General features: G+C 33.1%; 1 protein-coding gene across 1 annotated transcript in view; it reads left to right on the forward strand.

The window, feature by feature from the left end:
- Positions 1–19,034, forward strand: part of Ints7 (integrator complex subunit 7) — a 70,458-nt gene that overhangs the window by 23,219 nt on the left and 28,205 nt on the right. The window contains exons 7-9 of the mRNA XM_076831547.1: positions 365–487; positions 14,874–14,991; positions 17,504–17,638. Coding sequence (XP_076687662.1) covers positions 365–487; positions 14,874–14,991; positions 17,504–17,638 — 376 coding nt within the window. The remainder of the gene's footprint in view (positions 1–364; positions 488–14,873; positions 14,992–17,503; positions 17,639–19,034) is intronic.

A 19,034-nucleotide genomic window follows, 5' to 3' on the forward strand; every position in this document is an offset into this window, starting at 1 on the left:
CCATAAGTTTTGATAACAAAGTCAGTTTATCTAATAAGGATCAGTAGAATTTTCTTTTTCCTCTCTGTATTCATACTGATTTTTGGGTGCCCTCAAGGAAAATGGAGTGTCAGGGAGTACATGGCAACATGTGAAGTTGGCAGTAAAGAAAGGATTTGAGTGTTAAATCCCTGTCCCTATGCTAGAACTGTATAGGTTAAATGGTAGTATTTTATATACAAATATGGGTCCATAGCTGTTTAAGTGAGAAGGCTCTGATTTGACGTCTTGTCTCAAATATAAGAGTTTCACTAAATAGCACTGCATCCCAAATGATAAGTTCAGTGACAATATTTTTCACGGAGTGACTTTACTTCCTTTATAGATTCAACTTCTGTTGCAGTATTTGAAGAATGATCCCAGGAAAGCAGTAAAGAGGCTTGCTATTCAAGATTTGAAATTACTTGCCAATAAAACACCACATACTTGGAATAGGGAGAATATCCAGGTATACAGAATTTTGAACATCAATATTTTATACAGAAATATAGTATAATATTATGATAGAATAAATTGTTTTGAATCATAATATTATATTGTCTCTGTCATCTTCTAAGTGGCTGATTATGAAAAAACCTCTAATAAGAGCATTATAATATTTGGCAGAAGTTATATTATAAATGGCAGAATACATGAAATTTCCATCTTTCAGTGGTTAAGCTTATTTAAAGTGAATGAGACTTATCTCTCAGTTTCTTAATTTTCCTGTAGCCTCACTGAGGCTAATTCAGAAACTCAATTAAATTATTTTTTCTGCTGACTCCTTTAGTCTGTGTAGGGAGAATAATTTAGGTGTTGACTGACTATGATTTATCATGGGGAAGATGCTAGATGGGTAAATTGGCAAAGTACATTTCTCCTTTTCAGGAAGATAAAAAGATGTTCTTTTTTTTTTTTTTCCTTTCTTTTCTTTTTTGTACCAGGGGTGCTTTAGCACTGAGCCACATCTCCAGCCCTTTTTATTTTTTTTCTTGGATAGGGTCTTGCAGAGCCTCCCAAGCTGCTGGGAGTACAGGCATGTACCACCATACCTGGCGCAAAAGATGTTCTTGAGTTTTCTTTAGTAAACACAAGCAGATCTCCCTCTAAGCTGTTGAGGTGACATCTTTTAAACCATTTCTTAGTTTAAATTTAATATTCTGTATTTATTTTTTAAAATAGAAAATTTGTTTACTCATTACTGATAACTGATATACTGTTTTCTAACTAAAGCTATTCAAAGTGAAATTATTAAAATTTGGTCTTTATTTTCATGGGTTTAATTTTTATCTCTTGTCATCATCTGAGATCCAATGTAACAAAAATCTTTGAATTTCAGATAATGGAAAGCAAGCTGCCGTTTTTTCTGTTTGTATGCCTGCTATTTTCTAAACATGTTTCACTTTATGTTATGATTTAATAGTCACATATATCCCAAGAGATAGTGGCAATTGTTAGTATTTGCTTTTAATAGATAGGCAATTACGGTACAGAGAGACTTAATATGCTTAAGAGTGCTTCTTACAAGAACTTAATTAAGCATTTAATTAAGAAAGCTTCTGTCCTGTGAGCCCTTATTTGGTGACTTTCCTCCTAAATAATTCTGCCTTTCCAAAAAGAGAATGTGCCAAATTACGTTAGTCATTTAAGGGAACTTGTGCACAAAACCAAAAACATAGTTAGAAAGATAAATGAAATATGCACTATCTTATTCCTTCTCAGTTTTTTTCTTATTAGATAAATCATGCATACAGAAAAGTATATAAAATGTATGTTTAATATTTTAAATACTTAAAACTCATGTAGCCACCATCTGGCTAGAAATAAAACATTGCACCTTGTAGACCTTATCTCTTTTCCTCTCATGCCCCTTCCTAATCAGAGCTTTACACCTACCCAAAGGAAACAACTGTCTTGATTTTTGAGATAATTATCTTTATTCTTCTTCAATGTTTTACCATTATGTATTTCTTCCTAACAAATATTGTTTTTGCTTTTTTCTGTTCAACATTATGCTGACTAGAGTCATCGATGTAAGTTACATGGGTTTTTCTCCTGTTAATTACTATCTAGAATTCCATTGTGTGGATATACTCTAGTTTGTTTGCTCCTTATGGGTTATTTTCAACATGGGACTGTTGCAAACAATGGTGCCTTAAGCACTCTTCTGTTTCTCTCCTGGTATACATGTGCAAATCTCTCTAGCAGGAATGAAAGTTCTAACTCAAAGAATATTTGTCTTTTCAAGCTGGGCACAGTGGCTGCCCAAGAGGCTATTCAAGAGGCTGAGGCAAGAGAACTGCCTGACCCAGGAATCCAAGACCAGTCTAGACAAAATAGTGAGACTTCATCTAAAAAAAAGAGAGAGAAAGAAAAGAAGTAATTGAACCAATTTACATTTCTGCTATGAGAGTGCCCGTTGATCTATAGCCTTGCCAACATATACAAATGTAAAATTATCAGAATTTTAACTTTTTGACAATTTAGAAATAGTAGTTTTATTTGTAATTCCTTGATTTAAAAGTTGTATATATTTATTGACCATTTAGATTTCCTATTTTTATGATATGGCTATTCAAGTCTCTTGCCACTTTCCTGTTGACTTGCAGTTACTATTTATGTGTGTTAGATACATATACTTTGTTGATCCTTGGCAAATTAAGTCTTCTGGTGCATGAACTTGCTATATCTTCTCACTTATTTAGGCCTCTTTAATATATCTCTTGCCTAAGTCTATTTGTTTGCTATTAATATGGCTACTTCAGTTTTCCCCTGGATGTATTTACATAGTAGGTCATTTGCCATCTTTTTACATTGGCTCTTTGTTTCAGATATTTCTTATAATAGCATTTAATTGGATTATTTTTAATTCAGCCTAGCAGACTTTGTCATTTTCAAATGGAGACTTCGGTTCATTTACATTTACTATGATTTATTTCACATAAGAGTTTAAATCTACCATTTCATTTTGTACTATCTATATTTCTGTTCTTTTTCCTCTTTGAGGGAAAGGAGTATCTGCTTTCTGGATTGATTGTTTTTAATATCTTAACCATTCTTTATCCTTTGAATAATTTGGAAGTTTACAGTTTTCTTCCATTCCTATAATTGTTAACCTAGAAATAAAGACATGCAGTTATTTTTCTTGAGTCTAGAAGTTAATTCTTCTACAAAGACCTTAGAACACACTCTAACTTTATTATACCTATTTTAGTCTGTTTTATGTTGCTTAATAACACATTCCACAGACTAAGTTTTAACAACAAAAACAAAAACAGACCTTTATTTTGGCTCACAGGGTTCTAAAGGTCTAAGGCCCAGAGACCATATCTAGTGATGGCGTTCTTGATGACAGATAGTGAAGATGCTACAGGCTGTCACATGGCAAGAGTTAGGGAGCACACATATATTTCTGATTCCTCTGATTTCCCTCCCTCGTTTTATAAAGCCACCAGAATTCAATCAGGGAACTTTACCCTTCTGACCTTATCCTAATCACCTCTCAGAGGCCCCACCTTTAAATACCATATATTAAGTTTCACTCTCTTAATATCTCACAATGGGGATTAAATTTCAGGACATGAAACCTTGGGGACATACTAAAGCATATCCAATCCATAGGGATAATCTTCTAAACTTGTATGTATTGCTATATCCCCAAACTATAATTTTTTTTATTCTGAGACATGGCCTTGCTTAATTGCCTGGGGCCTTGCTAAATTTCTGAGGGTGATATGACACACACAATTCTCCTATCTCAACTTGCCCAGTTGCTGGGATTACAGGCATGCACCACCACACCTGGCCCATCATATGTTTTAATTCTGTTTTTTTCTGATTGTACAATTTTGCTGTTGTTTTAGGATGCAGTATTCATTTGGGCCTTCTACTGTCTTTGCTCTTCTTGTATCTTTCTCTCCGGGGTATTTTTTCTTCTGTTTTTGAAGTCTTTCAGTGAGTCTGTGGTAGTAAACTCTCATGTTTACTTCTCTGAAAATGTCTTCATTTTTGTCCTCAATCATATATATATATATATATATATATATATATATATATATATATATATATATAGTAGTTGTTGTTGAACCTTTATTTTATTTATTTATGTGCAGTGCTGAGAATCAAACCCAGTGTCTCACACATGCTAGGCAGGTGCTATACCATTGAACTACAACTGCAGCCCTTTGTCCTCAATCTTGAAAGATACTTTCTGTGGGGATAAAATTCCCAGGACATTAACATGCCAATCTGCTGTCTGCTTCCATTAATATTGCTGAGAAATAACAATTCTCTCTTGAAGGCTTTCTTTTTTCTTTTAAAATTTTCTCTGGTTTGATGTTCTGCAGTTTCACCATGAAATGTCTGGTTGTGAATTTCTTACCTGTAAATTATCTAGAATTTATTGGGTTTCTTAGATCAGAAGATTGGCGTCTGTCCACAATTCTGGGAAATGGTCAGTCATAATTCCTTCAGATACTACCCACTGTCTCATTTTTCCTCTTAGAGCCCAAATTAAATATTTGCTAGTACTTCATTTAATCCTCCATGTTATTTATTGTCTTATTTTCTACCACTTTGTGCAGTGTTCTGGATAATTTCTTCTTATTCACATTTTAGTTTAATAAATTATCTCTTCAGCTTATCTAAAGTATTTTCAGAACTTTCTCTGATAATTCTGTTGGTTCTTTGTCATAGACCATTTTTCCTTATAAACTTGGTTGTTTTATTACTTTGAATTACTTTTTTTCTTGGAAAAGTATGTGTGGAAATTCTCTGAAGGCCAGAATGGAAGTACATTTCTCTGAAGAAGATTTGCCTCTGCTTCTGCTAGGTAGACAAGTGAGATTGGTGGTAAATGTTGTGGAGAAAAATAAAGATTGGGAAGAGGATTAGTGAGGGTGGAAGATGGAGGTTGTAATTTTAAATAGGTGGTAAGGGAAGTCCTTACTAAGAAGGTGACATTTGAACAAGCATCAAATTTCAACATTGAGGGCCTCTTAAGGAAGAGCCATACTAGCAGAAATAGCAGGAAAAAAGTAGGAGCATTCATGGGTGTGAGGTCAGTGTGACTGTAAATTAGGAGAAATTAATAGATTCTCATGTAGGTAGTTGGAGAGAGGAGCATTATACATGTGATGGATTGCCATTGGAAGATTTTGAGCAGAGAACATTATCTGACTTAAAATTTTAAAAGAATCTCTGGCTTAGCTATATAGAAACTAAATTGTAGGTGTGTAAAGACAAATGGAGAATATTTAATAATTGTGAAAAATACGTAGAAAATACTGTGGTTACCTAAATTAGGGTGGTAGTGGAGGCTGTAGTGTGAAGTTATGATATTATAGATAAATTTTAAAGTCAGAACTGATGGATTTACTGACATATGCATAGTATAAGAAAAAGAAAAGTGGCTCTAACGTTTTTGCCTTCATTAAATGGAATCACATGAACTTGAACAGGCAAGACTCTGGGAGTCTCATTTCTTTAAGAAAAAATCAAAAGTTCACTTATGATCATTCATATAAAGTGTAGAGTGTAAGATATGAAAGATACGACTCTGGAATCGAGTTGACAAATATAACTGAAGTAATAAATATGAGACTATGGATGATGTTTAAAGCCATGAGACTGAATGACTCCCCTGGGGAGAGAATACTGCTAGAGGAGATTTAGGGAATGATGATGTGAGAAAGATCCAGCAAAGAAGAACCAGTGATAAGTAAGTCAGTGTACTATTATTTTATAGGGAGAAGACCTTGATCAATTATATAAGATGCTGTAACTATTTTCTTCCAAGATGAGAACTGATAGTTTCTCTTACTGGAGCATTATAGTTATTGATGGGATTTGTTGTTATCTATTCACACAATATAGCAATATAATTTGGCCAATATCACTCCCCAGCACTTCCCTCTTCCCTCCCTACTTTCCACCCCTTAGGTACCTTTTCTCTACTGATCTTCTTTTTTTTTTTTTTTTAATTATTGATGGACCTTTATTTTTTATTTGTATATTTATGTGTGGTTCTGAGGATTGAACCCAGTGCCTCACACATGTTAGGCAAGTGCTCTTTCAGTGAGCTACAACCTCGGCCCTGCCTTTGATTTTTGTGAGATTCATGCCTTTTTCCTTTTTCCTCTCTGACTTTCACATATGAGAAAACAAATGACCCTCAACCTATGAGTTTGACTTATTTTGCTTAACATGATATTCTTGAATTTCATCCATTTTCCTGCAAATGCCATAATTTCATTTTTCTATATGACTGAATAAAACACCATTGTTTGTATTCTTGATGGCTACCATTCTGTTCTAGCTGGTGTGAGTTGAAATCTCACTATAATTTTCATTTGCATTTCCCCAATTGCTAATGATGTTGAACATTTTTTATTTGTTGGCCATTTGTATTTCTTTTTTTTTTTTTTTTTTTTTTGATAAGTGTGTGTTTAATTCATTTGCCCGTTTATTATTTGATATTTTGGTGTAGAGGTTTTTGAGCTCTTTATATATTCTAGATAGCTACTCTTCTGACAGGGGATTAATATTTAGCAAAGATTTTTCTTCCATTCTCTGAGTTCTCTCCATATTCCTAATTGTTTTCTTTGCTCTGTGGAAGCTTTTTAATTTGATGCTGTCTCATTTATTAACGCTTGGCATTATTTCCTGAGGTTTAAGGGTCCTGTTGAGAAAGTCCTTTTCTGTGCCTAAAAGCTGGAATGTTGATTCTGTGTTTTCTTCTAGGAGTTACATTGTTTCTGCTCTAATTCCTTGGTCTTTAATCCATTTTGGGTTGATTTTTGTGCAGGGTGAGAGATAAGGGTCTACTTTTATTCTTCTGTATGTGGATAACCAGTTTTCCCAGTACCATTTGTTAAAAAGACTGTCTTTTCTCTAGTGTATATTTTTGTCACGGTCAGATGACTATCTGTGGGTTGATCTCTGTGTCTTCTAATTTGATGCTGTCTCATTTATTACCTCTTGTATCATTGGTCTATGTGTCTGTTTTTATGCCAGTACCATCAAATTTTTGTTACTATAACTCTGTAGGATAATTGGAAGACAGGTATTGTGATGCCTCTAACATTGCTTTTCTGGCTTAACATTGCTTTGTCTATTCTGGGTCTTTTATTCTTCCAAATGAATTTTAGGACTGTTTTTTCTAGATCTGTGAAAAATGTCATTGTTATTTTGATGGCAATTGTATTGAATCTGCATATTACTTTTGGTAGTATGGGCATTTAACAATATTAATTCTGCCTATTCATGAATATAGAAGGTCTTTCCATCTTTTGAGGTCTTCTTCAATTTCTTCAGTGTCCTATAATTTTCATCATAGAAGTCTTTTATCATCTTGGTTAGATTCATTCCACAAATAGGACTTTTATCAGTAAAGTTTCCTCTGTCCTACTTAGAACTTTGTTTTCAAATTATTTGTATGTTATTATTATTGCCACTTGTTTCTTTTTCTTTGCATGTCTCTCAAGTCTTTGCCAATTTTATTTTCCTTCCCCCTCTGTCATTTAATTCTGATCCTTTATAGTTCTACCTCTTTTGACTTAAATCCAAGTCTTTTAAAAATGTAACATATCTTATTTATATTTATTTAACAGGTTTTCTTTCATCTTATGCTGTTTGTAATTCTTTGTTTCCTTTGTTCATTGCTTTTTTCTCCTGTTTTGATCAAGTTTTGTTTTTTTTCTCCCCAAGTGAATGAACACATTTTAGTATGCTAATTAAACTTACTATATTTGTTTTACCTACCTCTATATTCAGTATATAAATATAAGAACCTATGCATCTCTATTAACATTAAGAATGAAAACTTTGGTAGTTGAAATGTTACAAATTTTAGCAGGCTGAAATTCTCCTTTTTCTATTCCCTTAATCTCCTTTACCCCTGTGTCTTATTAAAATACTCTGGAATTTAATTTCCAAATCATTTTCATACTGCAAGTTTTTTTATAATAATTTTTTTCATTGAATTCCACAACCACATTGATGGTATTTTTAAACATAATTATTTTGTTGATTTCACAGCTATTTCTTCATTTTTTTTATGCCACATCTTCCTTTATCTTGAAATTTTTAATTCTAATTTATCTTGTGGCTTTTTATTTGTTTTTGTTTTTTTATTGAACATATTTTTTAAATGTTTATTTCTCCTACAAATAATTTTTTCCCATTGTAGCAGAAACACTAGTCTATTGATTTTAATTAAATGGATATAGTCAAATAACATTTTTAAAGGGGGAAAGTATGTTTTGAAAATACTGAAATACTTCAAGAGAACAGTTGTAATGATTTAAGCCTTATAAAGTAATAATGTGTTTGTTTTAAATTTGAGTTTTACTCTTAATTACCAAGAGTAACTGTACTTCTAGGGCTTTTCCATCCTTCCCTACTTCTTTCCTTTCTTCCTTCCTCTCAACTAATCTTAATCATTGCTAATTGATTTTGAGATTTGGTATTTCAAGATCAAATTGTGGGGCTGGGGATGTGGCTCAAGCGGTAGCGCACTCGCCTGGCATGCGTGCGGCCCGGGTTCGATCCTCAGCACCACATACAAACAAAGATGTTGTGTACGCCGAGACTAAAAAAAAAATAAATATTAAAAAAATTCTCTCTCTCTCTCTCTCTCTCTCTCTCTCTCTCTTTAAAAAAAAAAAAAGATCAAATTGTGTCCATTTCATTGCTGCTTTTTTAAAAATTTTTTTTGAGAATTTTTTTTAATATTTATTTTTCAGTTTTCAGTGGACACAACATCTTTATTTTATTTTTATATGGTTCTGAGGATCGAACCCAGCGCCCCGTGCATGCCAGGCGAGCATGTTACCGCTTGAGCCACATCCCCAACCCTTCATTACTGCTTTTAATGCTTAGTTTTATAAATTCCATGTGGAATCACATATCTTATTAAACATAAGACTTTCATTCTGAGTGTTTTAAAAGCCTAAAGAAAGAAGAGGTCTAAATGAAGGCCCAAATATTGTTTTATTATTAATGTAGTCAAAAATAGAATAAGTTCATCAGAACTAAAGTATTTTTAGTGTGTTTATAATTTCCTTTGGCTATTTTTGATGCCTTGCTAAAATAAGTAGTTGGTATTAGTCTGTATTATTAGTTTACAATATTCTGATTGCATAGTCTCATCTGAAGGGGATATTGACTTATGCAGCTTCTGTTACAAAGCAAACTTTTTTTTAAGTTTATTGTGGATATTCCGAAAGATATAATTTTATTTTTGGCATTATCTCTCTTGAGAGTTTCTGATTTATACCTTACCCAGTACTAAGAGGAATGACAAGTTAGGAGATCTTTTTAATTAGTTCTTTTAATAATCTTTTTCTTTGTAGTTAATACAATGTAAACATAGAAAATTCACTGTCTCTGACAGAATACTTTCAAACATACATATATGTGTGTGTGTGTGTGTGTGTGTGTGTGTGTGTGTTGTGTGTATTTTTTTCCCCTTTAAACTTTTAAGGTTATAGGCTTTTTTCTGGAACACATCCCTGGCGGCAAGTCTGATTCTAGGGTAGAGAAGAAGCCCCTGTTTAGAGACTGACCTAGAAAACAGCAATTCAGGCCAGGGCTTCTGATTGAGCAGTGAGTAAAGCCAACAGAGACAGAAATTTAGACCAGATAGTTCATGAGGAAGACAGTGGTGGTAAATGAGAAAGGGGACTCTATTTGAAGAGCTAGTCTTTCTTTTTTTTTGATACGAAAAATGGTCATAGTAAAAATAATTATGTTATAGGTAATGTCCTTGAAACAGAAACTTGAACCAGATTTCATCATTCGAAGTATGATTGATGTGCCATCTCTTGAGCACTTCATGATTTGCTCTGTTAAACTTACTTTTTTGAATCAGTGAATCTTGAAATCATTAGGTACTTTTAGATACCTAGTAGTATGCTATCTGACAGAAATAAGAAGATAACATTGTAAGTAATTTTACCATGAGATTTTTTCTAATTATTCTTATTTATTTGTTTGTTTGTTTGTTTGTTTGTTTATTTCTTTGTTACAGGGATCGAACCCAGGGCCTTGTGCATGTGAGGCAAGCACCCTACCAACTGAGCTTCATCCCTAGCCTTTCTAATTTTTTTCAAATATTAAAAATTCTCTTTTTTAAAAGTTATTATTGGGGCTGGGGATGTGGCTCAAGCGGTAGCGCGCTTGCCTGGCATGCGTGCGGCCCGGGTTCGATCCTCAACACCACATACAAAACAAAAGATGTTGTGTCCCCCGAAAACTAAAAAATAAATATTAAAATTTCTCTCTCTCTCTCCTCTCTCTCTCTCCCTCTCTCTCTTTAAAAAAAACAAAGTTATTATCATCATCATCTTATATAAATTACCTCATTTACCTCCCTGATAGTCACAAAAAGATAAGTTTCAGTTATATACAGACCATGTCAGACATAATTTTGGTACATAAATACAGGATACAGTCCCTAACTTCTGGGGCTATTTGATTTTAGTCCTAACTCACAAGCTAATTAACAATACAAGGCAGGACAGTTTAGGCAATAAAAAAATGAACAAATAGAAATGGCCTCAGCATTTGAGTTAATATAGCATTAACTAATAATTACTTTTATTTTTTGGATTTTTATTTGTTCACTCTAAGTATATATAATAGTGGGAGTCATTTTTACATATTTGTACATGTACACAATATAACAATATAATTTGGTCACTTTTCTTTTTGATACTGAGAGTTGAACCCAAGGGCACTTAAGCAAGCCCTTTTTATTTTTTATTTTGAGACAGGGTCTCATGCAGTTGTTTAGGGCCTCGTTGAGTTGTTGAGGCTGGTCTTGAACTTGGAATCCTCCTGCCTCAGCCTCCTGAGCCTCTTGGATTACAGGCCTGTACCAGGATGCCCAGCAAAAAATGCTTTCTTTTGAACTTCAAAAAACAGCATTTGTAGCTGCTTTATTTTCTCCATACTCTACTATTCCTTTTATACAGTTGCCTTTAGATATGTTCTTAAGCTAAAACCAAAGACTTTTTCTTCCCTTTATCATCTTGTATTTTTGGTACATGTGACACTGTCAATCTAGCCCTTCTTTTGGCTTCTTTGGCATTTAACTATCTTCACTCATTCTTTATAGTCTAAGCTGTGTCTTCTCTGTGTTTTTCTCACTGTTCCTTCTCCTCGGGAGTTGAATTCTTGGCCTGCATTCTTCCATTTATTCTCTGTCATTCTGATGACCTCTTATAATGCCAGTATGTGGATCTCCAACTATATACTTAGTCCTTTTAGTTCAGCTTCTTCATTGCTCTCTAATATAGTAGCTTGTATAGGTTGCAAAGTACAACTTTCAGTGACTATATAAAAACCTTACAGACAACAAATGCCCCTACTTTAAGTTTAATTCAGAGTTCTTTTTTTTTTTAAGAGAGAGAATTTTTTAATATTATTTTTTAGTTCTTGGTGGACACAACATCTTTATTTTTATGTGGTGCTGAGGATCGAACCCAGCGCCCCTTGCATTCCAGGCGAGCGCATTACCGCTTGAACCACATCCCCAGCCCAAATTCAAAGTTCTGATGCTGGTGCATTTATGTAGTCAAAATTCCAAAGCTACAAAAAAGTATAGAATGAAATATATTCTCACCTACTGTTCTTCCATCTATACAGCATTTTTACCCATTGGCTATCAAAATCTAATTTCTTGCCTATTTTTTTCACAGATATTTTATATGAAAACCTGCAATTCTTACATTTATCCCATTTTATAGCAAAGAAGTTGAGACTCAAAGATTTCAGTTAATTGGCTCTAATCAAAGAGATGACAAATGGCAGAGCCAAAATTCTGATGTGAGTCTTCCAACTAAATATCTTTTATATCTTAGTTTCCAAATGCCTGATGAATATTTCTTCTTAGACTTAGTATCTTATTTTCTGACATTCCTCTATAGTTGACTTACTTCATAAATTTTCAGTCTTTATAAATAGAATCAACATTATGTGGTCACCAGATTTGAAATTTTATTATCACCATTGAATGCTTCTTGTTCATTCTATTTTGTTATCTTTTAAATGTTTCTCACTAGCTTGGAGTGTGGTGCATTGATAGAGTGTGTTTTTAGTATGCACAAGACCCTCTGTTTGATCCCCAGCATCACAAGAAAAAAACAAAGTAAAATATCTCATACTTATCTTCTAATGTTCATTCCTACTACCTACTGAACTCTAACTCAGGCCATCTTCACTACCTGCTGAAATTACTGCATAGTCTATGGATTGTCCTCCTTAGCTTTCAATTCTCTTGTGAACTTATGTTGTTTCCCATTGCCAGAATACTCTTCCCTAACTCTGTCATCATTCCTCTCCATGGCTTCCTTTAATCGTTTTTCATCAAGCTGAAGTTACTGTGCCTGACATTCAAGAGCCTCCTAATCTGACTTAATTTTCTCTCTCTCAGCTTCCATCCATTTTGAACATATTTCCTCTTGGACACAGATAAACACTATATTCTGGCTTAATTGTTTGCATTACATAGACTGTCTTCCTTTTCCATTCCTACAAATCCCCTGCTTCTATTCCTTCCATGATGGTTTTTATTGCTGCTGCCATTTTTATTGTTAATTAGATTTTTCTTTCAATTGAAAAATATGCATACATGCACATGATAAATTCCTAGAGTTCAAAGTATTACAGTGAGTAATATTAAATATAAGTTTATCTGTATATCCTCCTAATCTTACTCACCCATATGCAAGAATTTGTACATCTTTTTTATCTGTGCAAATGAAAATATACTACATGCATGTTCTGAACCTTTTGCCACTTACTGTGTCTTGGAAATTGTCTCATATTAGCAGGTAGAGCTATTACTTTTTTTTACTTACATTATTGCCTTTATACTACCAGTCCTCCATTGATGGAGGTTATGAGTTGCTTCTAACTTTCAATAACTTTTACTGTTACTGTTAACATTGCTACATTGAATATTTGTAAAATTAACTTTTGTATAGGTGTGTAATCCCAGCGACCCAGGAGACAGGAGAATCGCAAATTTGAGGACAGCCTCAGCAATTCAGCAAGGCTCCTAGGCATTTTATGAAACCCTGTTTAAAAAAAGACGTGGCAGAGGGCAGACAGAATATGTAGCTCAGTGGTAAAAAGTGTCCCTAGGTTCAATCCCCAGTACTAAAAGAAAGGAAGAAAGTAAAAGAAAAAAAAAATTACCTTTGTGAACATAAATTTTTGAATTGCTGAGTTCAATAATATGTATTTTTAAACTTTTGAGAGTTAATGTCAATTATCCATCAATGCAGTTTACATCATTTTACCCTTTATCAGTAATGTGTGAAAGTACCTGCTTCCCCATACTCTTCAGTGTTATGCATTAACCTTGATCCATCTGAAAAGCAATACCTCCTTTAATCTAAATTTTTGAAAATATGAATTAGGTTAAACATCTTACTTTTAAAGCCTATATATAAGTTATTTCTGTGAATTGCTGATTTTTATTGGATTTTGCCTATTAATTAATAAGAACTTTTTGTGTGTGGTTATTGACCTTTTATTGATCTTATGTGATATAATTTTTTTCTGATTTTGTCAGTTATCTTTTTACTTTTTGTTTTTCCATGTTAATGCCTAGCATTTTTTACAGTTGTTTTTTTTTTCTTTTATTAACCATAAACAGATTTAGTTTTATTTTGCTCAAGTGACTGACCAATTGTCCTTCAAATTTATTCAGTGATCCTTCTGATTTGAAATGCCATTATTATATCTTAAATTCTAATGTATATTTGACTCTGTTGCTTTCCAGATTTTTATCTGGATATTTTCTGACTTTAATTTTTCCATGTGCTCTTTGGAATCAAATCTCCTCCAAAATTTTGTTGGTGTTTTAATTAGAATCTTACTAAACTTATTGGTTAATTTAACCATTTCCAAAATTTTTTTTTTTTTTATTTTCCCCTAGACTTTAAGTTTTGTTCATTTTCTGAAACTCTGCCTTTGTGGGAGCATGGAATTAGCCTCATTTTACAAGAAAATTGTTCCACTGTATTGCATGTAGTCATGTTATACAGAGTCCTATCACACAGGCTAGGCAAGAGTCACCATGCAATGAGCATATATCCATAGTTCACTGCAATGAAAGAAAAACTAACATTTAGTTTTTAGTTAATACTTCAGACAATTACAGTTAGGAATAGAGTAAATGACTAGAAATGAAGGATAGCTGTACTTATTTAAAAATTAGAGTGGTCACATTCTTGATGTTTTTAAATACACATACATAACATACTTATATATCTTAGGTAAATAAAATGGTTTATAATAGTTTTGCATTTATAGAAAAATGAAGAAAATAGTATACATACACTACACCCAGTTTCCCCTATTGTTGACATTTTTATATAATATGGTACACTTGTTATAAAAGAACCAATACTGGGCTGGAGATATAGCTCGGTTGGTGGTTGGTAGAGTATTTGCCTTGCATGCATAAGGCCCTGGGTTTAATCCCCAGTACCCACCCCCATACACACACACACAAAAGAACCAATACTAATACACTGTTTATTATTATTATTATTATTATTATTATTATTATTATTATTATTATTATTTAAAGTACATCTTTTATTCAAGTTCCTTTAGTTTTTACCTAGAGTCCTTTTTCTGTTCCACGATGCTGCATTATATTTAGTTATCATGTCTCCTTAGGCTTCCCTAAGGATTTTGGCTGTTTGACCTAAGTTTTTAATCATGGGTAAAATTCCTTTTGTATGATTTTTCTAAAAGCTAGAAAATTTAAATGGAGTTGACAGTTTAAAGGTATATTGATGTTTCAAATTCTGTGTTCATTTCTCTTCACATTTCAGGCACTCTGTGAATGTGCTCTCCAGACTCCTTATGACAGCTTAAAGCTGGGGATGTTGTCTGTCCTTTCCACACTATCAGGGACTATTGCCATCAAACAGTACTTTAGTTTAGCTCCAGGTAAGGAAGAGATAATGTGGCTAAGTCTTTTATCTGTATTTATGTCTCAAGTTGTTTCCTCTGTGAAGTTTTAAATCTGGGAAGGTTTTAGTCTCATACTCCTTTGTATGCTAGTGATTTATTTGAAAATGATTTCTTAACTAATATTTATGAAAATAAGATCTTGCCTCCTTCATCTTAACTCACAGATACTACTTCTCTGATTTGTCCTTTTTGAATTATATGCGAGTGAAACAATGTTTTTGAGGATGCTTAAAATAGGTGATTTGCTTTTGTACCTCTGACTCAAAATGCCCTTTAATTTAAGTACATTTCAAAGGCCAACGGGTGGTGAATTTTAAAAACAAATGTCATATGCTTCCTTGTAGGTGTAAATTATATCTCTGGAAAATGATTAAAATTTTATTACAGTTCAAAAATGCTTTTCTAGTTTCTTATTCACAATTATTAACTCTAAAACGCTTTTATTAATACTCAGTGAGGAACCTGTTTACCTAACAGACTTAAGGCTACAGTTCTTTGTTGTTCTAATGAAAATGTTGTGAAATCTCTTTTGCTTCCTTTTCTAGTCAGTTAATTTGAACTGAAATAATTAAAGAACTGTAATGTACATTTATTTGTCCTTTTTATGGCTGCATATGATAATTTTATTGAGTAAAGGAAATTTCCTGCCATATTAGTCTTACTAGGAAGCTAAAAAGACCTGATATTCTATTGCCATGCCTCCCTTAACAGCTAATATGCACATTTGTGGCCTGAATTTAATTAATCATTCCCATGCCACAGACTAAATTTGGAGCAGTAGTAAGAAGTAGGGAAGATATGTTGCTGTGTCTCCAGAATGAGATCAGTAGTACCAAAAAGAAAGAAAGAAAGAGAAAGGAAGGAAGAAAAGAAAAGAAATTATATACACAATATCATTTATAGCATCATTCATGTAATAGCAAAATATTATGCATTGATGGAGCATCATAAAAATGTCTGTCAATAAGGTATTCATTAAAGAAATTACAATATATTATTGCAATAGAAATCCGTGCAATTTATTAAAAAGAAATATGGCATGAAACAGTCTTGATAATACTTAAAGAAAATTATAGTAAGGTATAGAATAGTGGATAAAAAAGGGAAAAGAAAGGAATAAATATGCTTGCAAATAATAACCTAAGAAATTGGTAGCATTAGGTGGATGAGGGAGACTTTTTTCTCACTAATCTTTTCTACTATTTGTTGTGCCTTTAGAACTGTGTTTTTAATCTTAGAAAATTATTTCTAAATAAGTCAAAATTATTAAAATAATCTTATTCTTTAAAATGTTAACAGTAAGTTCTTGCTGATTTGTGGGATTTGGGAAGATTTTGTTTTCTTCCTTGAATTTTCCTACCTTTTTCAAGTTTTCTATGGGGATTATTAATAAGGAGAAAAAGAAAAAAGCAATTTATAAAACATGTTTGCAAATTTATAGAGGAATCTGCATTGTCTTTATCACATGAGCAAGAAAAATTAGAGAAAATACAATTTTCATAATTTAAAAAAAGAATATATACTTTCATCTTTCTAATATTTTGCCTATCTTAAAAGCACTGAGAGTTTTACCTAAGCTAATATTTTTGTGTTAAACTAGAAATCAATAAGATGACCATATAACAACACTGTCTAGGGTAATCTTGGTTTATACCTATTGTAATTAATTATTATTAATAGTGTTCCGATCAATCTCAAAAAACATGGTCACCTTTGGTATGAAAAACAAGGTTGAAGTTGACAAGAGTCATGGAGAAATAAGCAGAGGAAATTAAGACAAGAATGAAAAATTCTTCTAATAAGATAAACAAGCTTAAATCTCCTTATTCCTCTTGAAGCTCATCCAGTTATAACTGGGATCTTCTCTCCTATAAATTAAAATAGTCACAACTCAGCCCTCCATAGCAGAATTTGAAATGTGAATTTAAAAAGTTGCTGCAATTTGTAGCATAGAACTTAAGATACAAAGCACAAAAATAGTGCATTTGTAACAAATAGACCTTGATGGCAGGCTACTTAATATCTTTGACTTCTTCTATAAAAATAACCCTATTTTTATATTGAATCAAGTGATCCCAAAATTTCCCAGCTCTGTATTCAGGAATTCCTATATTTGCTCTCTTCAAGGAGTGGTTTTATCTGACAAGAATCCTACAGTGACATCCATCTTAAGCCATGTCCTTTAGAATTCCCAGGATACTATCTATAGTTGTTTTGGATTTTACACTTTTTCTGTCAATTTTTATTAATTTTTATGGGAAAGTCCTATATTGATTTTAGATCATAGTCATTACAAAACCGCTAGCATATACCTGACGTACCTTGATGGGTAAAGAGAAATGGTGGCAATAGGGGTCAAGGTAAAAAAATTTTGTCAAATTTATTGTTAGGGATTTTCTCATTAAACTTAAACTGAACTTATAAACTGAACCGCTTTTGAACTATATGAATGAATTATAATCTGTCTTGCTTTTTTCAACTTGTTCAGGAAATGTGGGTTCTTCCCCTAGATCTTCTGATTTAGTCAAATTAGCCCAAGAGTGCTGTTACCATAACAACAGGGGCATTGCAGCTCATGGAGTAAGAGTCCTAACAAATATAACTGTTTCTTGTCAAGAAAAGGGTAAGTTTGGTCAAGACTCAAACTATATATAATTTTGGATTAGGGCTTGGGCAGAATTCTGTGTTTGGTTTTTTAATACCTTATTATTTTTACCCTATGTGCTTTGATCAATAGTTGCTTCCTTCTAAAGTGTTCTTAGAGCAAGCTTCCCAAGGCTACTTAGTCCTTGTGAAAAATAATAAAAATTTGAGGACTTTAATACTGAGATTGTGAAAGTGAAAGGTTTTAGGAAGGCCAGGCACAGTGGCACATGCCTGTAATCTCAGCAATTGAGGTTAAGGCAGGAGGAACACAAATTTGAGGCCAGCCTCAGCAACTTAGCAAGGCCCTAAACAACTTAGTGAGACCCTGTCTCAAAAAATAAAAGGACTAGGGATGTAGCTCAGTGGTAAGGCACCCTTGGGTTTGAAGGAAGGAAGGTTGGTTGCTTGGTTTTAGGAGCATTATCTCTTTCCTCCCACTGTTTACCTTTGCATATGTGGTGTTGTGGATAGGGATTGCTTAGAATTCTAACTCAGTGGTATAAGACAGTGTCTTCATTTATACAGAAATCTAGAAAGGTTATTTAATTAATCAAGGTGTTTAACAAGTAATTTCACTAGAAGCAAAGTAAATTAACAGAACAATGAACTAAATTTTCTTTTTCTTTTTTTTTTTTTTGGTACCTGGATTAAACCCAGAGAGGCTTAACCACTGAGCCACATCCGCAGCCCTTTTTAAATATTTTATTTAGTGACAGGTCTTACTGAGTTGCTTAGGGCCTTGCTGAGTTGCTGAGGCTGTCTTTGAATTTATAATCCTCCTGCCTCAGCCTCCTAGGCCACTGGAATTACAGGAGTACACCACTGTGCCTGATTGTGAACTAAATTTTCACAAAACTCATTTCTAGACAAACGTAGTATTAAACTGATTGATATAGTCAATGAGGACATGCAAAGAAAATTACGCACTTTTTTGTATATTCCTTTTTTCTTTTTTTTTTTTTTTTGTAGTTGTAGATGGACAGAATGCCTTTATTTTGTTTATTTTTATGTGGTGCTGAGGATCAAACCCAGTGCCTCATGCATGCTAGGTAAGCACTCTACCACTGAGAGCCAGCCTATGTTTCTAACTTTTGACCATGTTCAAGAACAGAAAATGCATCTTGAACACCCTGTTTCAGTGCTTATTTTGATTTTTATTAAGGAGTACAAGCTCAGGAGCCCTTCTTATCCCCTCCTAGCCTTCAAAATGGCTTATTGCTAGTACCTGTAATTTTTAAAATATTTTTAGTTGTAGATAGACACAATACCTTCATTTTGTTTATTTATTTATTTATTTTTTAATGTGATGGTGCCAGGGATCGAACCTCATGCCTCATGCATGCTAGGCAAGTTGCTCTACCACTGAACCTCAA

The sequence above is a fragment of the Callospermophilus lateralis genome, chromosome 13 (genome assembly GCF_048772815.1).
Source record: "Callospermophilus lateralis isolate mCalLat2 chromosome 13, mCalLat2.hap1, whole genome shotgun sequence".
NCBI classification, from domain to species: domain Eukaryota; kingdom Metazoa; phylum Chordata; class Mammalia; order Rodentia; family Sciuridae; genus Callospermophilus; species Callospermophilus lateralis.